The sequence below is a fragment of the Callospermophilus lateralis genome, chromosome 9 (genome assembly GCF_048772815.1).
Source record: "Callospermophilus lateralis isolate mCalLat2 chromosome 9, mCalLat2.hap1, whole genome shotgun sequence".
Classification (NCBI taxonomy): Eukaryota; Metazoa; Chordata; class Mammalia; order Rodentia; family Sciuridae; genus Callospermophilus; species Callospermophilus lateralis.
Genome location: NC_135313.1, coordinates 9,084,810 through 9,112,017, shown reverse-complemented (window position 1 = coordinate 9,112,017; position 27,208 = coordinate 9,084,810). Strand labels below are relative to the sequence as shown.

The 27,208-nt window shown below is 34.0% G+C and overlaps 1 protein-coding gene across 18 annotated transcripts in view; it reads right to left on the bottom strand.

The window, feature by feature from the left end:
• Trip12 (thyroid hormone receptor interactor 12) overlaps positions 1 to 27,208 on the bottom strand; it is a 147,956-nt gene that overhangs the window by 38,720 nt on the left and 82,028 nt on the right. For 8 of the 18 annotated variants that reach the window (XM_076866231.2, XM_076866226.2, XM_076866233.2 and 5 more), the window contains 12 exons: positions 23,112 to 23,195; positions 21,913 to 22,008; positions 13,636 to 13,784; positions 9,799 to 9,834; positions 9,625 to 9,720; positions 8,633 to 8,725; positions 8,290 to 8,451; positions 6,419 to 6,487; positions 6,150 to 6,315; positions 3,273 to 3,390; positions 3,002 to 3,161; positions 1,016 to 1,169 (listed from right to left, as the gene is read on the bottom strand). In XM_076866231.2, coding sequence (XP_076722346.1) covers positions 1,016 to 1,169; positions 3,002 to 3,161; positions 3,273 to 3,390; positions 6,150 to 6,315; positions 6,419 to 6,487; positions 8,290 to 8,451; positions 8,633 to 8,725; positions 9,625 to 9,720; positions 9,799 to 9,834; positions 13,636 to 13,784; positions 21,913 to 22,008; positions 23,112 to 23,195 — 1,383 coding nt within the window. The remainder of the gene's footprint in view (positions 1 to 1,015; positions 1,170 to 3,001; positions 3,162 to 3,272; positions 3,391 to 6,149; positions 6,316 to 6,418; positions 6,488 to 8,289; positions 8,452 to 8,632; positions 8,726 to 9,624; positions 9,721 to 9,798; positions 9,835 to 13,635; positions 13,785 to 21,912; positions 22,009 to 23,111; positions 23,196 to 27,208) is intronic. The other 10 variants (XM_076866232.2, XM_076866234.2, XM_076866238.2 and 7 more) reach the window with 3 other exon arrangements.

Below are 27,208 nucleotides of genomic sequence, written 5' to 3'. Positions count from 1 at the left end.
TTATTTGCTTGAAAATTTTTTCATTATAGAACATTATTTTCATTGTGTGATCTACACACTTAAAATAGTACTAAGTCAAAATTTATACACAGTAAACTATTGACTGTTATAGACAGCTGAAGATAATGAAGTATATCACCACACCATATCACTTTATTTAATATATAATTCAGAGAAATACTGGGGAAATTTCAATACTAACAAACTTAAACATTTTTAAGAAATAAGCAGAGTCCAAGAAATGGAAAGTATTTAGCTGAAAGCTAAATAAAATGGATAAACAAGGAGATTTTGTCACACTTTGCTTAGAGGAAAGAAGTATAGGGAAAAAGTAAATGATGAACCAGGAGTTGGAAAAAGTCTAGTATGTCCAGCCCAATATATCACTTGGCTTTGTAAATAAAATATTATTAGAACAAACCATGCACATTGGTTTGTATACTGTATATGGTTGCTTTGAACTACAAAGACACTGGCCAATATAGAGAATTAGGACTTAAAAAGCATAAAATATTTACTCTCTGACCCATTTCGAAAAAATATTTCCTGACCACTGCAATCTAAACTAGAGCTACAAAAGCAATGGACTGAATTCCAGGGGAAATTCTGAGAGAAATTCTTAATTAAGGGGTGGGTGCAGGGGATGGGTGGGTGTCAGAAACATGAAAAAAAAAAATCACTATCATCTGTTCTCTTCATCAGTGAAGAAGAGAATTTTGTCACGAAGGCATAAAATAAAAACAATAACAAAACTAAAGGTAGAGAGTTAATAGGATCGGCCAGTTCCGAGACATCACTGTGAGAAAGACACCAGAGTTAAGTAATATGGTTCATTGATCAATTAAGGAACATAATTTTTAAAAAGCAAAAACAAAACCAAAAAAACCCATAAATTACTCTTAGTAAGTGCCTTAAGCTGAATAAGGATATTTAATGAAACAATTATTTATTATGCAAACACAAAACACTACCTACAGTACAGCATAGCACTATTTTTAACACCCAAAGTACTTACTAGTGTTAGTATTGGCTAATGGGTTAGGTTTTCTCTGAATGGCACGTGCTGTTCCCGTGTCCTCATTGATTTGCTGCATAGAATTAAAATCAATAGTATAAACTCGTCCCAGAGTGGACAAGCTTATCTCATCCTCACCGACCTGATGGGCTGCCTGAGAGCAAAGAAAGAGAAACCTTGAATATAAACATGGAGAAATTCATTACCTTAAGACACAGCGGGAACCCTCCATACATGTTATCTTACATTTTTTTTCCCCCAATCAGGTCTTAGATGATGAGATAACAGAATATGGAAGATTTAATAAGTGTGGATATGACAAAATTCATTTATTCAATAAATCGTTTTTAATTAAACAAAGATATATACCTAAGTTCCTATGAGGCACCCTTAGACATAAATGCATATAAAACTCTAATGAAACATAAAGCCATGTAGCAACACTGACATGAAGATTCCATTTTACCATTTGCATTAAAGAAGTTTATTTTTTCCCAGTGCTCTACCACTGAGCCATATCCCCAACTTAAAGCTTTTAAGATATTGCTGAGAGAAAAAAAATTATTATCCATAATCTTAGAATCCAATTCCTAAATCAGAAAGATTATTTATATAATGAATTCTTTGCAATCCACAATATCCTCCTTTAAAGAAAATGATCCTATACAATTGTCCTTGAGTACACAAAGAAGACTTTACATTTAAATGGTACTCTCAGATCCAGAGGAACACAAGTAAAACTAAGAGTAATCTCCAAGGTTGCACATAGCAGATGGAACACTGCTTGACTTCAGACAGTCTTACAAGCCATAGATTATTCATTCATTTTTAGAGTTCAATTTAGGCTGGCACTGCAAGACTGAATGTAAGAAAGGACTCTTAGGAAACACAAGAGAGTAAGCTAATAGTGAAGTGCAATTACCAGGAAAATGCTAAACAGAACACTTAAGAGATGAAGACCATTAGCAAGTGTAGTCTGCTTACATTCTAAGGCTAACAATGCACAAAACAGCAAAGCTCACTTTCACTAATAGTAGCCTCGCTATGAATTTACATTGCTTCATGAGAGGTTTTGATTTTATAATGTATGTCGATGGTTAAATTTTATTTCAAAAATTCATTTTCAGACACTAACTGGAAAACATCTTTAAAGACGGATGTCTTTTAAAGAAGTGTAATGTTCCAAGAATATTCAAATATGAAAGGCTGAAATTAGAAAATAAAATTTATAGGCATTTTATATATAGAAAATATTAGTGTAAAAGATACATAACATCTCAATGCGATATTTCAAAGCTGTGGCAAACATTTTGCTGATTTGAGAATTTAAAAAAATATTTCAGTGTAAACATTAAGTATAGAAATAGAAATGAAATATCAAAATAAATTAGCCAGAAAAAAAAAAATCACTGTTGACATTTTGGTACTTTCCTTTTGTATTATTCTTCTCTCTCATGAAGTTCCCAAAAGATTCACATAATTTTTGTGTATCATATTTTTCATTTAAGTCATCAAATCTATCCCATTAATAACCAAATTATAAGTTTACATATGTATTATAATTTCCTTATCATTCACCCAGGGCTAGATATATTTGTTTTCATGTTGTATCTCTTAAAAAATACTGAGGTATGTAAATCTTTGTTTGTGGGATATTTCTTTTGAATTGAAGTAAAAGTAAATATATTTTAGAAGCATGTAGCCTAATTTCTCCAATGTTTCCTTTCAAGAATGAGGAAACTATGGAACAAAGAACTTAAATTACTTGCTCCAAGTCAATCAGGTAGTTAGCAGCAGAAGCAGGACTAGAACATCATGTTTTCTGACCTGAACAGAAATGAGGACCTTGTTCTCAGGAGACAAAATGAGAGAATCTTAAGTTAATTCAAAATTGAGCACACCGAAGTATACACACCCACCTCCCATTCCATCCCTACACCCACTATCCACCAAAATAGACATATTTAAATGGTACAATGAAACTACTACCTCAATGATCCGGCTGTCAATCCTGTTATAGGGATGCCAGAGGCCCCGGTCATCTCGCCACTGCCATATTGCACCATCTGTGTTCTGTGCATTTCCCTTCTTCAACATGGTATCAACTGCAAAAATGCCTTCTTTTGGTAAACATGGCATAAGTTCACTGAAAATAAAAAGTGCAGTTATTTTAATAAGTCCGCTTCCTGAACTATGGGTGAATGTCAGACCTCTAAAATAACCTCACAAACTACAGAATTATTAGCCCCATCTTTACCAAATCAGGGATGTCAGTTCATATAGTTCTTGAGGACTCCGTGGAACAAGATCAATTTGCTCTTGACAGCTTCCATTGGAGGCACCACACAGCAGGAAGTGAAGAGTTTCTGCAATGTCTGTGAAACCAGCAAGAAAACACAAAAGCCTATTAAATTAGTTGTAGTACCTAATTTAAGAGACAATCAAGTTGGGCATGGTGGCACATGCCTATAATCCCAGCAGCTCAGTAGGCAGAAGCAGGAGGATTAAGTTCAAAGCCAGTCTTATCAAAAGCAACTCAGTGAGACCCTTTCTCTAATAAAATTCAAAATGGGGCTGGGGATGTGGCTCAGTGGTTGACTGCCCCTGAATCCCTGAAACCAAAAAAGAGAAAGGGGGTGTGGGGGATGAATAAATCATTCCCTAGGGGAAAACAATCACATTGTCTTATAAAACAACATAATTCAAAATTAAAGTTAAAAAAAAATCCAAATTAACTACAATAAAAACCTAAGAAGAAATTTTATGTAGATTTTAATTATTTCTTTTTGAGGACTTCACTCTTGAATCCAAACCTTCTAGCTGGGTTCCTAGTTGAAATTACATCCATCTAACCTGAGAATGAGAATTTTTTACTACATTCCTTAAGGAGTACAGCACTTTGTACAAAAGTACACTCAACATACTGATATTCACATACACTGATATATATACCTTTGATTCAAATATAATGAAAATGTATGGCAAATAGGATCTAATGTAGCACCTGGGAACACTTGGAGCTTCCCTACTATGATCAGGAAAGCCACTGCCTTATTTGACATTGCTTAGTTATCAACTTCATATAGAGGCTCATTTTAATAATTCTCGATATAAGTTTCCATTCCCAGAAGATATTAAAACAGTTTCTGGAAGATGCTGCATGAAAACTGCCCAGGTGCATTGATAGTGTGAGTAGAAAGAACTTCCAGTCTCCACAGGTTTAGTCACTCTGTGGACAAAATCTGAGGACAGAGCTGAGTCTCTGTTGATTGCTAGTGTGTGTTTGTGTTTCTGTAATTATTACAGATATGCAAAAACGCACAATTTTGAAAGTGATTAAAATTTCTTAAAAAGGTAGTTTTTCTTTTTTCAAGAATGTGAAAGGCTGGGCATTATGGTGCACACCTGTAATTCCAGTGACTTCAGAGGCCAAAAGTTTAAGGCCAGCCTCAGGAAACTGAGACCCTGTAACCAAATTTAAGGGGGAAAAAAAAAAAAAAAAAAAAAAGCTGGGGTTGGTGCTCAGTAGTAAAGTGCCTCTGGGTTCAATCCCAGTACCCCCCCCAACACACACACACACACACAAAATTGTGCGTTATCAATTTTTTAATATTTATTTTTTAGTTGTAGTTGGACACAATATCTTTATTTATTGTTATGTGGTGCTAAGGATAGAACCCAGGGCCTTGCACACGCTAGGCAAGTGTCATCAATTCTTGAATTTTTTTTTAAGAAATTGAATGACCAGAAACATAGATAAACAGAAAAAGTCCACATTTCCTCTATGATATCAATATAGGGAAAAAAAAATTATGTCTAGCAGCCTACATGATGTGTGCGAAACATCTTGGGAGTTAAAGAGGTGAAAATATGCATCATGTTAAATTCCAAAATGTTAAAACAAAGTAAAGCAGTAATTTCCCAAACTAGTTTGTACTACTATATCACACAACAGCTGCAGATAATTTGTGAAATCAAAGTCATGGAAATTCTGAGCTAATATAAAGTTCAAAGAGCTCCTGGGGACTTTAATAGTAAGAAAAGTGAATTGAGACTATTCGAGAAGACTATTTCTTAGTCTTATTTAGGCCAAGAGCTTGCTGTGCATGACACAGGCAAAACAGTCATCTCTGAAGTACTTTTAGGAAAGACTAATCTTTTCAATTAGTCTCCTCAACAAACACTTGGTCTTTCTATCAAGTTCTGTGCCAATGTACTAATTCACAAGAAATTCAGTTACATAAAAACTGAAGTTTCCCCAAAAAGAAAATATTATACTACTAAATATATTGTCTGAACTAATGTGCCAAAAGCTACTTTATCAGTAAATATCATTGCCGACTCCCAAAATAATACCCTCAGAGATGAGAATTAAAGGGTATGAAATTAATCATATTATAGGTGTTCCAAAAATGTGATCAATACTCTACTAGAAATAAACAAAATATGTTTTCTGAAGTCCCAATCCTCTGACATTAATTTGTGAAATCAAAGGTTTAAGGCAGAAAACAATCAACTGCATGCAATACTAACACAATAAAATTTTATTTCCTGAACACTGGGTAAGGTATGGAAACACAAAATTAGCAAATAAAGAAAAACACTTAGAGCTTTTGAGGGAAGAAAACATTCCAGAATCACATAAGCTGCTGGAAAATATAATATGGGCAAAAATTATTTTAGTACCCCCAAACTAAATACAAGTAGTTTTTGATGATATAAAATTCAAAATTCTAATGAGAAACTCTTGTATGACTCATATTATATAGAAATCAATGATCTTGGGTCAATCACCAAGGATTATTTTTTAAAATATTTTAAGTGACAGTATTAAAATTCTGTGTTAGAAACATTAATATATTGTCCAATATAAATTTTATATACATACACACACCCATCCATATATATGTATGTTCCATGACTCCCCCTGCTCCATCCCCATGAAATTGAACCCAGGGCCTTGCTCATGCTAAGTGAGTGCTGTACCGTTGAGCTACATCCCCAACCCAATATTTTTCTTCCTTAATATCCTATGCCATTCAAAATCTCTTGTTTGGCTTATGTGGACTTTACCTTATCAATGAAAAACAAGTGACTTTTCTTGCTTAAAATGCAGTCATAGAACAGCACTTACTTTGCTTCATAAGTTGAACAGCTAACGTTGGACAGTTGGAACACATCAGAGAAAACATGCGAACTACCATTATAAACATCCCAGAACTTAAAATTGGTGGAGTCACAACCAACAGTTGTTGAACATTTGTAAGCAGATCTTTGGAAGCAACCTGCTGGAGTAAATTCTTCATGAACACAAGAAGAAGAAAAAAAAAAAAAAAGGTTAAATTGTGGTTTGATAACTCAACAACTTTAGAAAAGTATGACCAATGACAAAATGCTGATTACCTCCTCATGTTGGAAGTTGTCCACGAGACGAGCAAAACAAAGGCAAGTACTTTCTACTGACTTTTTGTCCTATTTTTTTAAAGAAGAAAAATTAAGTTTATCAATAAAAAAAAATTTGCATGGTCATACATCATACAAAAAGATAATACACTATATTATCTTTTTTTAAACTCCTAATTCTCTGAGGGGACTTCAATTAATAGATATAAGCTATTCAAACATAAATGAGCCTAGGTAAGGTAACATTGGTACTATCAATTATACTGATTTAACAATTACCCTCATCCATAAAGACCACACTAGATGAAAAGCAAAAACACAGTAAAGAATGAATATTGTGCTTATGTAATCAAATACCTAAAATAAAGGCTATGTCAATAAATATTTTTAAATATTCCAAATAGAAATATTTAAATATATACACACTAAAAAGGCAGAAAGAGTTAAGTCTAAGTTTGTGAACCAGGGGAATGCCATGACTTGAGCATCTACAAATTCTAAACGGGGGGAAAGAGGGATTGAATCAATCCCCCACAAATACCAAAGGACAAATTGTATTGATAATGCCAAAACCTGTGCAAAGATTTGTTATATTCCATATAAAAACATTCTAGGAAAAATTCAATTCTACAAAATGAGAAATAATTTACTATTAAAACAAGTTGCTATTCACTATAAAAATTACAATGATCTCTCTAGAGAAAACATTTATAATAATCCTCATAATAAATGAAAGAATATTTTACTAGTTTCACTAGTATTTTGATAGATCTTGTTTTTTCCTAACTTATAAGTGGACTTCATACATAAAAAATAGACTTACTTCTGTAAAAAATAGAAATTGAGGTTTATAAAGCCCTACGCCTTTCACTGCCACTATGTAACACCAGAAAGAGTGCTAACAAATAGTGGCCGAGTATTTAACTTCTCTGATTTTTATATCTTATTTCTAAATAAGGACATTATATAGTACTGATTATCACAATGAATTAGAGAATATATTTTTAGCCTATAAAAAGATTACCTTAGTCAACTATTTTAAAGAACAAAGAAAAAAGTGAATGGCATTACTCTGTCTTGATCATGTTAGAAATAAAAATTTCAGGGATGACTCAATGTACATTATCATTTATCCATCTTACATAAATCCCTTATTTATCCGAACATATTTTATGTACCTAATCTCCCACATTTTTAAGCATACTTTGGGTGATTTTAAAGCCAGATTTCTAAAACTATCTTCAGCATAACAACAAAATTGTAAAACATTACTGTATTGCGAGCACTTTGTGTGTGTGTGTGTGTGTGTGTGTGTGTGTGTGTGTGTGAGAGAGAGAGAGAGAGAGAGAGATATCAGAAGAAAGTACATTCTATTCTAAACATTTATTTACAGTTTTAAAAACTCAGTTTCTCTACAACCTTGAAATTTACAAACCTGCTTTTCATACTGCATCACCAATTCTAGTCCTTTGATTCTACCTTCTACATGACTATTCTTCGCCAATGCCAAACAGCTTCAGTCTACATTTTTCATTTCTATTTGGGACAGATTTGTCTCTCTTCTGGACTTCTTAATCCATATCCTCAACCTGATCCCTTACTTACCCTTTCAAGAAAAGGTGATCTTTCCAGAATAAATTCTGATCATATCATATAGTAAACACTTAAGGTTTTCTACAATAACAAATTAATCTTAAAATCAAAATAATTAAAAATATCAAACACACACACATTACTATTAATTTGGGTAAATACACCAAAATTTTATACAGTAACCTAATAAAGTTATCCCCATTCAAAGATTTATAGTACTAGTTGGAATAACCATAATAAAACTATTTTGTGACACATAAAATAGGTTTATAATTTACCTGATGGGTTAGCCTTTGGGTTAGCAATGGTAGGGAATCTGCCACAAAATGAAATTCATCTGGTGTGATACTCTGACAGCAATTGGCTGCAATTGCTAGTGCATTTCTTTGGGCATTTATGCTGAAGAACTCTAGATATAGCAAGCAGTCTGCCAAACCACCCTAAAATACAGAAAACTGTTAAGGCAACAAGAACAACAAAAAACTAACTATTAAAAAGCCTAGCTAATTACTTTGGAAACAAAGTGTGCATCTTACAGTGAGTGCAATCACAGAATCAGTACAAATGCAGATCTAAAATACAACACTGAATGAAATATAGTCCTTTAGTAACGACACTTACTGCCTGTAGAATGGCTTTACTGTGTCTCCGTGACAACATCTCCAAGGCAGTCAAGGCCTGCTCTGCCACGTCAATACACTGAATAACTTGCAGCTGGGAAAATATAAATAAGTAACTTAAGGTTATCATTTAAGTTCTTTTCCAATAACTTAACTTCTACATGAACACAGAATTTTCTCTTATTTTCACCCATCTACTCAGTCTCTAACATGAAACCCACCATAAGAAACAAGTTCCTTGAGCTTAAGCTATAAAATGGAGCCAACTAATAGTTTCCTCCCAATTAATTTGCTCCATTTTGAGATACTGAAAATACATTTTATGTAGAGAATAAATCTTCACATTTGAAATAGGCAAGTTGTTTTGCATAATAATATTTAAAATCAGGTTTAGAATTATACACCGTGTTCCATGCTTTTCAAATAAAACAACTTTTACTGTGCATTGAAAAAGGCCTATAAGCTGGGCATATTGGCAAGCACCTATAGTCCAAGCACTCAAGAGAATAAGCTGAGAAGATCACTTGTGCCCAGGAATTCAAGATAGGCCTGGGCCACATACTGAGATCCTACATCAAAAGAGACTCATAAGACAAACCAGAAGCACAACATACATACACCATTTGAAAAAAACTGTCCTTTTCCACTGACTTAATTTTATGTCTTTAATCAAGGCACTCTGCCTCAACCTTTTCAGCTACACAATAAGGATAGGATATAAACAGCTGTCAACTTCACTGGTGGATTTTCTAGAAACATTATTTTTAACCAAGCCCTTTGGGATGTTCTTTAAAGATATTATACTAATGTGGTAACTGTTCTTACTAAAAATTGTAACATGGGGCTGATTTTATAAATGATTTATTAGCTTCAAACTTTAAGCTAATGGTCTGTAAATCATGAAATATTTTTCTGGAATCTTGGCTAAACGATATACTTTAGTTTAATGAGAGTTGGAATTCAAGAGTTTTAAACTCTGTTCCCCAGATCTACCTTTTCTAAAAAGACAGGAATAGCATCCACAACGACGGCAGACGACCGAGGAAGTGCTTCCATCATGTACGTTAAGGCTCGGCAAGCATGGTTCATCTAGAAAGAAAGAAGGCTTTTACTCAAAAACTCAAAAGCAAAACTTAAAGTGTATTTAAAAATACAATATATACTTACAATATCAAAATTATGCTCCATCTGCAGTAATGTTATCTGTTAAAAAGACAACAAAGTAGAAGTTATATTCTTAGAATAGCCCTAGAAACATTTCTTGTTCTTAAACTGAAATGGAAAGGTTTCTTTTTTGTTGTTGTTGTTATACCATAGATTGAACCCAGGGACACTTAAAATTAAGCCACATCCCCAGACTTTTTATTTAAAGACAGGGTCTCACTAAGTTGTTGAAGCTGGCTTTGAACTCAAGGTCCTCCTGCCTCAGCTTGTTCAGCCACTGGGATTACATGAGTGGGCCACTGTGCCTGGCTGAAAAGCATTAATCCAAGACTTTTACCTCACAAAAATAACATAAAGGTAAAGCCTAGAAGGCCGTGCACAAGTTACAAGTACATTTAGGATGGCATTCGTTACGTGCTACAGTTCTAATTTGAGCATATTGCTAAACATCACCACGTGACCCAGGTCAAAGTCAAATCCTTTCTCTTGCTTATAACCCAACCTTTGTGTGGATTTAACCCCCTTCAGAATACCACTCATGTATCACTGGAGACTTATGTTAATAAACATTTGCCAGATAAATGCACAGACTAAAATTGCACTGACATTTGTATATCAGTGCAAATGTCAGCACAGGGACAGGGATGTGATTCAGGGGAAGACAACTTGCCTAGCATATAGGAGGCCCTGGGTTCAATCCCCAGCACCGCAAAAACAAAAAGAATAAGTGTTGGCCCAGATTCACGTTCACAGCTTACAACACTTATGAACAAGATTTCTAAACAATAAGCACCATTTAGCCCAGCTTAAAATTATGAAAACAAGATTGATCATAACAGAAACTGATCAAGACAAATTAATGTAATTATTCCACCTAAGTGATTCTGAACACCTGATTTTATTTGTTTTCATAGAAAAGACCCTGAATAGATTTCAACCATGTTTTTCAAAAAAAAAGGAATGCAAAACTGCTAACAGTATATACTCCATCTTCCTGAAATCTGACTCAAAGAAATTTCCTCCTTGGAGGTAAGGCAGTCAATTCATTGTTTTCTAAGAGCAATGGAAAATTTCAAATGCACTAAAGACAAGTCAAAGTATCCTTTAAGTTAAATGTCTAACTACAATAACAGACATCACATATCATAATACAATACTCAATTGAATATGTATCTTCTCAGCTCTGAATCATACCAGGTACAGGATACTAACATACCAGGTCCTGAAAACAACTTTTGTTTTAAAACAAAAAATATACATACCCACAGGCCTCACATTTTAGGATCAAACAATAATGAATATCTCAAATCACCTATAAGCAACCACTTAAGTCTAAACTGCAAGTGTTGTCATGTTAACAGAAAGAGTAGTACGTGCCCAACTTTTGGATGGAATATGTATGAAACAAATGGTTATAGCTTCCCATAAGCCAAAAATGACTATTTATGGTTACATGAGTATATGGTAATAGGTAGATATCTATTTTTGATAAATATGGACAACTCACTAATAGTCAGTATTAATATCATCTAAGGCTCAAATCTAATAAGTACTTAATATTTCAATAAGCAGAAAATTAAGTAAATTCAATTATGTGTCAACATTCCTCCTGTCAGGCCCGGTGGCGCATGGCTATAACCTCAGCAGCTCAGGAAGCTGAGGCAGGAGAATTGCAAGTTCAAAGACAGCCTCAGCAACTTAGCAGGACCCTCTCGAAATAAAAAATATAAAGGGCTGAAATGTGGCTCAATGGGTAAGTGCCCCTGAGGTTCAATCCCAGGTACTCTCATCCTCCCAAAATTATTCCTACACTTCATTGATCCTTCATTTTAACTATTGATAGCAAATAGCAAAAGTTAGCTCAAGTCTTTGTTGCTTTATTCATCCATTTTTTGTTACTGGGGACTGAACCCATAGGTACTTTGCCACTGAGCTACATACTTAGCAACACCATCCCCAACCCTTTGATAGGGTTTTGCCATTACCCAGCTACTCTTCTGACGGAGTATCTGAAATACAGTACTCAAAGGTTATACCCCCCGCCTCCAAAATCAACCCAATTAATAACTAAGCAAAGGAATTAAACAGACACTTCTCAAAAGAAATACAAATGGCCAGGAAATATATGAAAAAATTGCTCAACACCTGTAGCGACGATGGAAATATAAATCAAAACTATATTGTGATGACATTTCACTCCAGTCAGCATGGCAGCCAACAAGAAAACAAACAATAATAAAAGCTAAAGAGATGTTTTTTTGTTTTTTTTAAAAAAGGAACACTAAATAGGACAGAAAAAAAAAATTAACAAATAAAAAGAAACACACTATCAGTGGAACTGGAAATTAGTAAGACCAGCATGGAAATCAGTATGGAGATTCTTCAGAAAACTACAAATAGAAGCACCATATGAGCCATTTATACCACTCCTCAGTATCTATCCTAAAGAACTAAAGTCAGCATATTATAGCAATACATACATAAATAAGTTTTCAGCAGCACAATTCTTGATCGTCAAACTATGGAACCAAACTAGGTGTCCACTGATGGATAAATGCAAAAAGAAAATGTGGCATATATACATAATGGAATTTTATTCAGCCAAAAGATAAAATTTTGTAATTTGTAGGAAAATGAGTAGAAATGAAATAAGCCCAACTTAGAAAGTCAAAGGTCGTGTGTTTTCTCTCATATATGGAAGCTAAAGAGGAAAAAGGAAAGGAGATAAGGAATTTCTCATAAAAATCAAAGGGAGATCAGTAAAGGGACGGGAAGCAGAAGGGGGAGAAGAAGGAAAGGAGATACACTGGGGAACGATATTGGCCAAATTATCTTGTAATATGGTGTGCATGTCATAATACACAACTTTAATGCATCAATAAAAGAAATGGAGAGTGGGGGATGACCAGAAAAGATAAGTGTGGTTCCTGTCCCTCCTCAAGACTCTTGACAACAAAAAGGCCATCACTAGATGTAGTCCCTAGTCCCTAGATGTTGGACTTCCAGAATCATGAACCAATATAAACTTTTTTATATACTTTAAAAAAAAGGTCTTTTTTTTTTTTTCCTCTTAACATAAAACCTTTTTTAAAATGAAAGCCTTTTAAACTGGAAGGATCTATATGGCAATACTGGCTTGTCCACTGTTGTCATGCACATACTTACCAAACACTAAACCTTTCCGGTCCACAAAATAACCAAAGTGAGTTTCTTGTTATTATTGCCCCATAGATCAGGAGGTTAAAACAAAAAGCTTACACAATTAGCCAGGTGTGGTAGCGCATGCCTGTAATCCCTGTGGCTGAGGAGGCCGAGACAGAAGGGTCAAGAGTCCAAAGCCAGCCTCAACAATGGTGAGGTGCTAAGCAACTCTGTGAGACTCTGTCTCTAAATACAAAATAAGGCTGGGGATGTGGCTCAGTGGTTGAGTGCCCCTGAGTTTAATCCCTGGTATACCCCCAACCCCGCCAAAAAAAGACTTACACATTTAACACAGTAAGAGTCAAGGTGTTATTGACAGGATTAACAATTTAAAAATGGAAAACCAGTCATTATCAAATATCAAGCAACTTCATAAAAAAATAGTCTAGTAGAGCACTTGCCTACCATGCTCAAGGCCCTGGGTTTCATCCCCAGAACCTCAAAACAAGAAAAAAGGAAAAAAAAAAAACTTTCATTAAGTTATCATTAGCCATCATTCCTAATATCTACAAGCACAAGATAAAAGTACCCACGCACAGACTCCTCTTAGTTCTATCATGTTTTAAAATTATAATGACAATAAGCTCAAGAACCTTCACAGGACAATTAACATGAAACAAAGGGACATCATATGCTTACCAAAGCTGGAACGACACTCTTAACAGGAAACCCCCCCAGTGTCTCCTCATTTCCCATGACCAACAGCTGGCACATTTCAATCACTGCCTGAAGCTGCTGACTTTCATCACTGGCTTGTAGTCCTTGAAGAAGCTGCTGGGCCTTAGAACCTTCAGGTGGAAGAAAAAAAAAATCTATTTAAACATTTAAGGAAAGTATTGCTTAGTTTAAGGTGTGACTAACTGATAAGTGGCCGATTTATCTTCCTTGGACTGCAACTAAAGGCTAGGTCTATTATGGGTCAATACACATTACTGCATAGTCAAAGAAGAATCAAATTAGTTGGATCTGTTCTGTCTTATTTGTTATTCATACATTTTTTTTTTGTCATTTGATTGAGAGAAGCTCATTAGTTTTTTAACAGCAAAAACAAATACTATGACCTGATAGCTTTAATACACCTACTTTTAAAGGAATAAACAACCAAGTAAAAGCTTTCTGCAATAATAAAAACCAAGACTTCAAAGGAAACATTATATTCCTCTAAATATGTGCCACCAAAATAAATGGGATACAAGCAACAGAAAAAAGGGTAAGAAAATAAAGACAAATAGAATAATACATCTAACAAAGAAGAGTGAGAAAGAACAAATGATTCTGTAAAAACATCAAAATAGCCTTTACATCTTCTCTCATTTCATGTGTAGGTTCTGGCTATCGAGTATTTCCCACTTTAAGACACAATTTCATTATCCAAACAATTGGCAAAAATTGATACTCAAATACCACTGAGAAATGAGTTGTCACTAAGCTTAATAAGACAGTCAAAAAGCCATTTCATTTTTCACAGACATTTTACTACATGAAACCATAATTAATTCCAATTAATGTTTACCAAGCCTAAAGTTGATATTTCAAGCCCTTTCTTTTCTTATACCTTTTCACATTACTCTTTGTTTATCAGGTTTTTCTACTCCATATTGTAACTGTTTAAATGCAAAGAATTTGGAATTTTGGGGGGATATTTGGGGGATACTGTTAACCAATTTGTAATTCACAACAAAACCTAAAGTTTCTTACTGTAATTAAGCTTTAATAATTTTGCAGGGGAGATAAAAAGTGCACATGGTGATCCTTGGAAGATGTGTTTTCTCTATTATTTAAGACTGTGACTATTAATGAATTCCATAATTACTGTTGACTACCTGTCTTGTGTTGATCTGAAAGTACTTCCAGTTAGAGTATACTCTACTTCCAGTTATTTTTGTGTTTATGTGAAAAGGGGGGGGCACTAAGTTGCTTCAAAATTCATTTTAAAAGGATGAAGAAATTCATATTAAGTGTATCTTAAACAGCACAACTATCTAAAATGGAAAAAAATGACACAATGCCCTTCAATAGGGGGTCTTATATCTGGGCTGGTAATTCAAAGTATATGAATCTCTTTAACAAGACCAATATCATCCAACACCATGAGATAAAAAGAACACATGCCAAATTAAAAATAAAAGAAAGCCAAAACTAAAAGAATATATTCTCTGATATGTAAAGCAAATCCAACTCATATCAGTATATTTTGGATATAGTGCCATTTTATACTCTTAAAATAAATGAGAAACCCCAAAGCAAGTTTATTTTTAATATCTATTTTTTGTTAAAGGTGGACACAATATCTTTATTTTATATTTATGTAGTGCTGAGGATCAAACCCAGTGCCTCACCTATGCTAGGCATGCGCTTTACCTCAGGGGTGCTTAACCATTGAGGCACATTCCCAGCCCCAGCACTTTTATTTATGTGAGTTGTCTACTGATGTTTTAAAAAGGGGGTTTAGAATTACAGATTAATAAATAAAATTTTGTGGAAAATGACAATATTAAAACAATGAACAGGCAAGGTGCAGTGGCACATGCCTGTAATCCCAGGGGTCTGGAAGGCTGAGGTACCTCTCAAGTTCAAACCAGTCTCAGTAACTTAACAAGGCTGTAACAAACTCAGTGAGACCTTGTCTCTAAATAAACTATAAAAGGGGCTGGGGATGTGGATCAGTGGTTAAGTGCCCCTGAGATTAATCCCTGGTACCAAAGGGGAGGAAAAAAAAAAAAGGAAAAAAAATTTAAATAAATAGAAGATGGCATCATTGTATATCTGTGGCAAATCATCTTAATATCAAGCTTAATAAAGGACAACTGAGTTCTCAACTCTACTTCTAAGCTCAATCTGTGGAGATGCTACTTGAGATGAAATCTATGAAAAACTAGCCACCATTCTGTCACAAAGATTATTAAAACAACATGAATTCACAAATAAAGACCTAACTCAGTTATTTAACGTTCTTCATCAAGAATATCCTTGAATAAAACTAGAATAATAATAATTATTATTATTATTAACTAGGGAGTGCCAATAAACAACTGCATTCAATCTCTTACTAAAGAATACAATGACTGTGAGGACAGGTTGGAGCCACTACTTTTATTCTTATATGTTACCAGCAGTTTTACTCAACATACATTTACACAATTAATTTAAACATCAATAAAGTAGAAAAGGATAAACTTAAATAATTACTATTACTAGTTTTGACCTTACTCCATACAAGGATTTCATGGAACCTCACTCAAAAACTGAGACCGCACTTTGAGAAACACTACTGTAGGTTAAGAGTTAGCAAGCAAATATTTCCTATCCACGGCCAGAAACATATTTTAGACTTTGCAGGCCATATAGTCTCTACTGCAACTATTCAACTCCTGGTTCAAAAGCAGCCATGAACAATATGTAAACAAAAGAATGTGGTTATGTTTCAAAACAACTTAATATTATTGTTTAGCCATTTAAGAATGTAAAATCCATTCTTGATTCACAGGCTATATTTAAACAAAACATGCAGGAGGCTGGATTTGGCAGTTGGGCAATAGTTTGCTGAGTCCTATCAAAGTAGCCTAACATATTGAATTGAACCTACCCCCACCAGACTTATTTGCTGAGTTCTGAAACTATGAAAAGGAACAGGGGCTACATAAAACATTTTGATTTTAAACAGAAAAAAAAAAATCTGTATTCTCCTCAAATGCACACAGATAGTACCAGATCTCCCAATATATATGTTACATTTTTAAGCCCCTGAGCACACAAAGATTTGTAAGTTTCTAAATAAAAATCCTGGGAGGGCCCCACCAAACAGTGATGAGCCACAGGTGAAATGAGTCACACCAAAACTGCAATTCTGTTAAAAACAAACTCAAGTCTTGAATGGAGTTAAGAGTGATGAGCTTATGACCCTTTATTTTTCAAAGAGAGAAAGTGGAAACCATCATTGGCAGAAGATATCATATGGGGAATTCTTCAGTTCTTTCGTATAAAATGTATATTTATGAAGAACTAGGAATGTGGAACTGAGATCAAGAGGTGGACAAAGAGAAAATAAAAGAACAATATTAGAATTAAAGGACAAAGTCAACTGTAGTAGTGAACACCTATAATCCCAGCTACTAGGGAAGCTAAGGCAGGAGGATCCAAGTTCAAGGCCAGCGTGGGTGACTGAGTAAGATGCTGTCTCAAAACAAAAGGGGTTGGGAATAACAATATATGGAATTTCAACACTACTAGAACCTACAATGAAATAATGAAAGCATTGCCTAGAATTAAAAAAAAAAAAAAAAAACACCTGAAATTAAGAACTCACTGATGGGTTTAACAAAAGATGATGACGACAGCAGAAAAAAAAAATACTGAATTTGAAAATGGTCAACAGCAACTGGACAGAAAAAAAAAATTCTCACAGCCAAAAAAACAAGTTGGATGATAAAGTCCAGAGTCTGAGCACCTATGATCTTAATACTCCTAAAAGCAAAGTAGAATAGTTTAAAAGCTAATGAAGGGGCTGCGATTGACTGTGGCTCAGCGGTAGATAGCCTAGCATGGGTGGGACCCGGGTTGGATCCACAACACCACATAAAAATAAAGGCATTGTTTTGTGTCCATCTACACCTAAAAAAAAAGGGGATAAAAAGAAAAAAAGGAGAACCTAAGTTTAAAAAAAAAAAAAAAAGCTAATGAAAACCAAACAATGTTTGATATAATAACAGCCAAAAATTTTCCAAAATTTTAAGTTAAAGAGGAAAAAAATTATTAAAAATATTTGAGTAATCTCAAACTATAAATTACCATTTTGCACCTGTACATTTGAAAGAAATCCAAAAGAATGCTGAGTACAGTGAAATTCCAGCAACTCAGGAAGCTAAAGCAGACTAGTAAGTTGAAGGCCAGCCTTGGCAACTTAGACCAAGTCTCAAAAAATGGATAAGATGTAGCTCAGTGGTAAAGCACCACCGAGTTCAAATCCCAGTACGACTCCATAAATAAATAAAATTTTAAAAACATATATCCAAAAGTGTGACACCATACAGTTGTCACCCATTACTGAAGAAACAAAAAAATTGGGGGGTACAATTCCAATAGTGCAAGTTTACAACATCTACCAAAATTGTGAGTGCATTGCATTTACCGTTTCCATGTTGCTTCTGAAAATCCAGTCTGAATACAAGAAAAAAATGCAAAAGCTCTATTGTACTGCAGCATAGAGAGAGAAAAAAAAAAAAGTCAAAAACATCAACAGCAAACAACAAACACACCTGGAAATAACCCAAATGTTTAATAATGGGAGATTTGGTCAAATAAACTATGTACTTCCAAACAATGAAGTAATATGACAGTTTTACAAAAGGAATTGGGAATCTCATTCTTGCCCTCAATATATGAGGAGCTAGAGAGAATCTATAAAGCTTAATTCTCTTATCTAAGAGAGGCAGCATGTGAGGAGTGGGTAATAAGGATTTTTTGTTTAAATTAATAGAAGGACAAGCCATACATTTTAAACGGTTGATATGTGGAAGGAGGACAGAGGGAAAAGAGACAGCAAAAGAATTTCTGAATATACCTTATTTGTAAATTTCAATTCTAAAACCATGTAAATTATTACACAATTATAAAAGCAAAATTAAAATTTAAAAAGTAATCCCTTAAAATCAAAGCTCCACACATACTGGCACATACATGTAATCACAGCAACTTGGGAGACTGAGGCAAGAATTGCAAGCTCAAGGCCAGCCAGGTTACCTTAGTGAGACCCTGTTTTGAAATAAAAAATGAAAAGGGCGGTTATGAAGTCCAGTAGGTAAAGCAAACTGGGTCTACTTCCCAGTACCAAAAAGAAAGAAAGATAAATGCCAGATAAACCAAATCACTTGGTGGCATAAACAAACACAGGGATCATAATAAGTGAATATAAAGGACAAAAAGCTGACCACAAGTATTCTTATATTTCAAGAACAAAAAGAACTATTAAAAAAAAAACATTGTTACAACTTTCTCATTAATAATTCTTTTGGAATCTTACGAAGTTGGTGTGGGGTAAAGCAAATGGGTCACAATGTAATTACCATTGGGCAATAAAAACTTATAGCATGGAGAATGGAGAGATAACAGCACTTAAGATAAATAAAAACCCTTCAGCCCAAAACCTGAATCATCTTTATCAGTATAAACTTGGGGGGGGGGGTGTGGAGGGGGAGTTGTTTAAAAATACAATTATTTCCTAGATTGTCCATTAAAAGTTTACTAATAATGTTCAATCCAGTAGCAATAAACATGTCCAGATTGTGATCTCTAAATATAATTTCATACAAAAAGAAACCAAGAGTTTGTAGCAAGAGCTCTATTTCAGGGATTGGGGGAAAATAAGTCAGCTGAACCTGGTACTTTCTGTCATATCAAAAAGCAAGTAAGCTATCAAAAACTACTAAGGTTATATAAAAAAAAAATTCAAGCATATCTCAAAAAATGATCCCATCATCCAATGATGGGACAATTTAAGAATCAGTGAAACTCAACGAAATATCTAAAATATGTCTCAACCACTGTTTATAATACTACACCCTCCATCCACCCCCATCCCACAAAAAAGTCTTGGCATCTGTAGAAGACATACAAACCACTATTTTGAAAATTGGCAAATGAAGGGGGAAAAGTAATTTTTCTAATATTGACTGTACTCCTAAATAAGCAAATAGAAAATAAGGGAAAGATATTCTTTTATGTATTTCTACTAAATTGCTTTACTTCTCATAAATGAAGAGTAATTATTCAACCTAAAGTATCACCATTCTTTTAACCCTTGTTACCTTGAAACCAAGTTTCAAGAGCTTGTTAAGAGACAATCAGACATGCAGTTCTAACCTAAGAATATACTATCACTTTTGAATAGCCCTTTCTCAGGAGAGAAGGATTACACTCAAATCTGAAAAAGCCCCCAGAACTACCAATTTGCAAGAAATTTTAAGACATTCTAAACAATGGAAGTTTGACACTGTGCATCTATTAAGGAATTATTTAAGTGTGATAAAAGTAACCTGTGTATGTGCCTGGGCGTATGTTTACTTCAAGGAGTGGTATCCTTGAGCTACATGATGATATATTTACAGATAAAAATATATAACATTTGCAATTCATTTCAAACCAATACGGGAGCAGGGATTTGGGTAAGAATAAACTAAATATTAAACATGAGCTAGGCCTTGCTGAAGCTAGGTCAAGGGCACAAAGACACTGATCCCCCAATTCCAATCTATGGATTAATTTCATGTGTAATAGTTAACCCTAAACATGAATTTGAGATGTTTAATGTCAATACCCTTATGTAGGCCCTGTGATCACTTTTCTTCCAAGAAGTATATGAAGTGGTAAAATAAATAAGATTTCTGGGCTGGGGTTGTGGCTCAGAGGTAGAGTGCTCGCCTGGCACATGTAAGGCCCTGAGTTCCGATCCTCAGCACCACATAAAAAATAAATAAATAAAATAAAGGTACTGTGTCCAAATACAACTAAAAAATAAATATTTAAAAAAATAAATAACATTTCTATTAATAAAAAAACTTAAACATATTAACTGAATGCAATGTATACATTGGGTTTTGATCCAGATTCAATGAAACAAAATTTCCTATGAATTTATAAGGATGGAGATATTTGAACTTAGTAAATATTTTTTTCTTAAAACAGAAAACACTGTGGTTATGTTAAATATAAGCTTATTTTTAGTTATAAATTCAAATATAAGCAGATTAAATAATGCCTAGGACTTAATTAAAACTAATGTTCAGGCTATTAATGACGTCAATATTGCCATGAGTTGATGATTACTGATGGATTTAGGGTTGCATATATTCTTTCCCTCAGACCTGTGCATGGTTGATTTCCTCACTTAAGTCTCTGAAATTTTACTATATAGTAATTGTGTTTGCCAGGGTCACCCTCTAGCATGGAAGCTTCAGGGAGAAACAGCTCTGCTTATCTTATTTATGATTCAGTACATTCCTAGTCCCTCCCAATAGAGTAAATTAATATCCATGTTCAAGAGTTGATAACAACTTTACAAGAGGATATATTATCTGAGATTTGAGTGTCAGGGTGGCAAAAGCAAACAAAACAAAAACAAAAATACCAGCTGCTTCTTAAATTTCCTTGTCAAATATTAAGACCAGAAACTGAAAAAAAGCAGGTACACACATTTCATTGCCTTAAAAAAAAATTGAAATATCTGACACAAATTATAAAGGCACATATTAATAAGGTCAGAGGCTAATAAGCTTCAATAACACTTCAGAAATTTTGAAGTTAAGCAAGACTTAAGTCTATAAATTAACCTGATTCTATGGGAACACTATCAATGAAATTCTAACAAAAATAAAACATAAATTTTAAGGAAGCTAAAGATAATACTCTGAAATACAAATAACTTGATTTTTTAACTGCTCTTAGTTATTAAAATTGGGACTTCAAGAGTCACTCACTACAATGGATTAAAAAACATTAATCTGGTATGAGTGTAGTGACCAGAGTTCTGCTAAAAATCTTTCAGGTTCATATTATATCTTCAATTGTCTTACAGGCTTCAGTTTATTAAACCATAAAAAATGGAATTAAAACTGTGCAATCAAATGCCATTGCTACTCAATATAAATTCTTTACTTTTATACAGTTCAAATTGAGTCACTCTTCCTATAAAATCTGGCTAGTTTTTAATGATTCCGATTTAGCAATCAAAAATAAAAGTACAGAAGAAAATCTAATAGATGCTATATTTAAAGTGAGTGTGTGCACGTGCACTATTTTAAAAAATAAAGTTCATGAAAATTTAAAACTTCCTCATACTTATTCACATCAATAGTAAAAACAGCATTTAACTAATTAAGAGGTTTCAAGGGAGGAAAAATTTAAAGTTAGTTATGCACTTACTAGCTCCGCTTCCAATTGTTCTATGGAAAAGTTGTGACATCCGAGGACCAAGAGGACCAAACAGGTGAGGAGGAAGACCCCTGGCCTCTAACAGAGCTAAAGAAAAAAGAAGGGCAGGGATGGGGGGGGGGGGGGAGTAATTGAGTTGATTTAATGCAACTGATCTTACCTAAGAATGTCAAGCAACTGATTTATCTCACATAATTGAGTTAGTCAATGTCACTTTCCATTCTGAATTTTAAGAGAGGCTACATTAAACGTCCAAGACCACCCTCATAATTAATGTAATTAACATAAAATATACATGTGCAAACTTCAAGTTATAAGTTTTATGGAGAATTTTAAAAGCTCAGTGCCAGCAGGAACTGTGTTAATAGTCCAAGAAAAACCCAAGGTTATATCTATTTTGAAGTTATACTTTAAACACCTTTGCCCCACTTTCCCTCTGACATTATTCCCCAATCAGATGTTGATCTCATGATCTAAAGACATTTGTCTCCTCCAAAGGTAAGAAAATTTATGTGTTCACGAGAATCCTACTCCTTGCTATTTCCTTAGGAATGTAAAAGCAACCTGAAACTGATTTAAAAACGATGTTTCTTACAATGTAAGCCTCACACTGGAGATTATAAAGTCAAGTCCCTGAGACTAAAATATATAGCCATCTAGTTATAATGTAACTTCTTTTTAAGCTCTTATAATATAAAAAATCTGGAATTTATTTATATACTACTATACAACTCTATTTTAAAATAGGTGATCAAAGAGAAAAAAAGATCATGGCAAAAACAAAACAAAACCAAAATACCTACCTTCGTAGATACATTAAGAATGCATCTGGCATCTATTAACAGTTATGTATTTATAATTATGTTCAATGGAACAATATATTAAGCTTCCCCCGCCCTCAAGGAGTAGCTTAATATACTGTTTGTGATTTGTTATTAAAACCAACTGCACAAGTATCATAAAGACAATTTTGGAAACAACCAAAAAAATGGGGTTTCTATAGTTACACAGTAAAATTAAAGATGCAGATAGCTTATCTTCTGAATCCAAATCATCAAATCACCACTAAGGAGGAGCAGGCACTGCTAAATAATATTCAATTGAACATATGTAAACTAATTTCAGTAAAAAACAGTAATAACTAAGAGTCTATGGAAACTATTTCTTGTAGGCTCAACGACTGTCTTTACCTTGTAATCGTCCCATCTCGGAATCATCTGATTCACTCTCCCCAGAGGTGGTCATGCCAACAGCCCCTGCAACAGAACTAGAGGCTTGGGGGAAGGGGAAGGTGAGGTTAGGAGAGGAGCATTTAAACTCATTATGTCTGGCTTATTTTAAAAAAGAAAGCCTGAAGTTTTACAGACTACAATAAATAAATTCAATTAAATTGCCTTTCTATTGCACTCAGCTATTCTAGACATCATTCTATAACATTTAGAAATAAAAGCAGCACTCAACTACTTTAGTATTAAACAAGTATAAAAATATAAACTTTGCATTTTATTCACACATGGCTTTTGACAGAGTCCTCATGCCTTTGAAACTGCTCTTGAATGAAGTCTTATCCTGGACTCCTCTAACAGAAGTCAATTAAGGTGAACACTGCTAAGACCACTGTGACATATCATAAATAGCTGACAATAATTTATCTGTTCTAATTTCAGTAGTGTAAAACTATTACATATTCTTATTTCTAGGACAAAATATTGGAAATATGTACTATCACTAAGAGATGGCTGCAAACCATTGCTATGAAGCACAGAAGAGAAGGCAACTAAGATGTCAACACTTAGTGCAGAATGAAGACTGAGAAGGATACTACTACACAAAATGCTAACAAAAAAAAAAAAAAAAAAAAAAACAGCATATGCTAACAGAAGTGAATTCTATTATAACTGACCAAAAATGAAACTATGTTCCTGCACAACTAGCAGCCCGCTATACCTTCACGAGTCTGCTGGGTCCTAAGCCTTTTTAAACACATGACTGATCTACATAAATAAAAACCACATCATTCATAGTACCTTAAAAGCCCCATTTAAGAGTGACAGAATGCAAACCAGAAAGACTATTTTAAAGAGGCATAATGAAAGTGAATTTAAGATTAGCTTTTCTGAAGAAAAAGATACCAATGCACCCACCAATCACCAACTCTGAATTTTTATACCTTTCTTCACACACCATTGAGTATTTTCTGTAACTTCAGTGAGATTTCAAAAATTTTTTAGAAAAATTTATGTGTTAAAAAGAACAAAGGTCAGCAAACTATGTTCCAAAGGCCAAATCCAGTCCACCACAAGGTTTTGTGCATATGAGCTATTAGAATATAACTGTACTCATTTGTTGACATACTGCCTGTGGCTGCTTTCATGACACAATCACAGAATTCAGTAAATGTAACAAAAACCATATCAAGTCTAAAACACTTGTCTTGCCACTTACAGAATATGTTAACTTCATGGTTTAGAGCTGTAGGTTAACCCGAAATGCTAATGCTAATGCTAATGCTAATGTTAAAGGGTATCATGTTTGGCAAAATCCATACTGCTGGTTAAGAAAAAGGAGATTATCCAGTAACTGCAATGTATGATGCCACATATAGGCAACATTTATTAAATGCTTACTGTCTATAGAAATTGTCTAAATATCTCCTCACAGTATAGAAAGTGATGTAAGATTCATCATGCATATGAAACTGAGGCTTTTTGACTTTGAGTGTACTTGCCCAAGTCAGAGAACTCCAAATGGACCAGAGATTTGAACCCAGACAGTCTGACTTCACTGACTGTACTCTTAAGATCCATAACATACTCTTCAGCAGTAATTTTTAATTCAAATACAGTTGTTTCTTCACATTATACAGAGCCCCTGTTAACAAATACTGGTATTAGGTACCAATAATGATTGGGTTTATTAAAGTGACTCTTCCTGGCATGTGGAAAGCAAATACAAAGTTTTAATAAACGAAATGGTTGGTTTTTTAAGGCATTCTCTGTAACCCACACATTAAAAAGCAAACCAAAAAACTCCACCAAAACCTCACTAAGGGAATGTTGGGTTTTTGTTTTTAAGTTTTTGGTGTTTTGTTTTGTTTTAACCAGAGGGCTTATTAGGTGTTACTTTAAAATGTCCTGCAGATTTACATACATTAATTAAAGATTTCTACTTTACCTTACTCGTTAAAACATACTTATGACTTTCATAATGAATATCTCAAATAGCAGTGCCACAAAGAAATTAATTAACCAAGACATAAAATTTATAAAAGCACATAATTAAAAGAGCTGGTAAGGTTCTAGTGTAATGGAGTTGCAATCTTTAGAGGAGCCATAGAACCACTACAAAAAGGGGCAGAGCTGGTCTGTTTTTCAGTGGAAATGAGTGTGGGGAGGGGGGGGTGGTGCCAGTCTTGACAGAAATTAATTACTAGAAGCAAAGAAAAGGATCCTTCTGTCAACCCTTCTGATGGCAAGTGTGAAATATTTACCCATGGCTGTTCCTTTTGTGCATATTGTTAAAAATTAGATAATTAAATTAGTCCAAAGACATGGCTAGTTTGAGTTAAGAGCAGAGAGGTGGCTGTTATGTGAAGACCAATAGATAAGAAAATGTGATCAATGAAAAAAGTCAATTACAAAGTTCTTTAGTCTTCACTCTAAACCTCCTTGTGCACATGTACAAATCTGTCCCCAAAGTCAAATGTTAAAGTATGACTATAACTGGATTTTCAGGATGGTTGATCTTTCTTTTTCCTTAAGCCAGGTACGTCTCCCATCTAGTCCTACCAGATCTTCACAGAACTATGGTTTACAATAAATACTTCAATGAAAACAATTGAGAAAATATTATTTACATCAGAACACAAAAATTCTATCATATACTTGGGATTATATTGATGAAATAGCTTTCTGCATGTTTGAATATGGAATAATGAATACTAATATTATGTATAATTATAAGGCAGCAATGTAAAAAATTCTATCAAAAAACTCCAAATTTTTATACTTTAACCAATGCCACTTCTTTCACAAAAAGAAAGACAAAATATTAAAAAGTTGTGGAATTTGATTTTACTTGCTAGGAACTGCAAACATTTACCAAATGTGTAAAAGGGAGGCAACAGATGCCACCCCCTTAGTGTCATAAGACTACAGAAATGGCAATAGGAATGTAATGATTCCTTATCATGGGCTCCATCATCAGGTCCATATGGTCATGACATAATTTGTAGTGATACTAAATAAAAGTAATTAGGAAGAGAAAAATCTGCAAAACTAGGCTGATTTTTATTTTATGATTTGACCCTGATCATTTCTTGTGAAATTATGAAGATTCTTAAAGCAAAAGAAGGGAGTATCATACCAACTGACGAAGCATTGTCTGAGAACTGGATGCTCATCAAATGGTAGTCTAAAAGTCATCAGAACAAACCTATACTCTACACAAATTTAGAAGTTTGGTTTTTATATTTCATACACAAAGAAACTAAAGCACAATACATGGAAGAACTTAATATGAAGCTGATAAATAATTCACTCCTTTTCCCATACTTTATTCAGTCAGCAGAGGAATTCCTACAATCCATAAGGGACCCATCAAATGTCTAGTCACTGATCCTCTAATAGCAGTGACCACCCCACATGTATCTTTTATCAGCAGCATAATACATAAACTTGAAAAGTACCTATATCACATTGCAATTTCAAATATGAATGGCAGTGAAACACATTCAAGTGTTTAGGAAGTCAGCTGATTATCCTGACTCTCCTGAAGCTTTTATTCTCTTAGATAATATACCAGGGAACAAAAGTTTACACTATACCCCCTCACTCTAGCCTTCAATTACATCCATATGAATTAAACTCTTATAACCCCCTCCCCCAGGGAAAAGACAGCTGTTATAAATGTGCAGTTGATTTCTAAGATCTGGATTTGAGAGTCACATATCCTAACTTGTAAAACTAGGTAAGCTTAACTTGAATGCATCTCAGTTTTTCCTCATTTATAAAATGGCAATAACAGCACTCAAATTTCACCAGGTTCTTTTGAATAGTAAACAAGAATATATGAATAGTGTTTAATACTGTGCCTGCAATAGAGCATATGCTCCATAAATGTTAGCTATGGTAATTAATGTAAAGAGTCTAATGTAACAACGCCACATTCAGCAGCTCCATTTCTGTCATCCATTTTGGAAATGCCCCCACTTCCATATATAGTACTTGAAATAAACACTAAGACTCAAAAGTGTACAATATAGGGAAGGAAACATGAATGGCTCCAA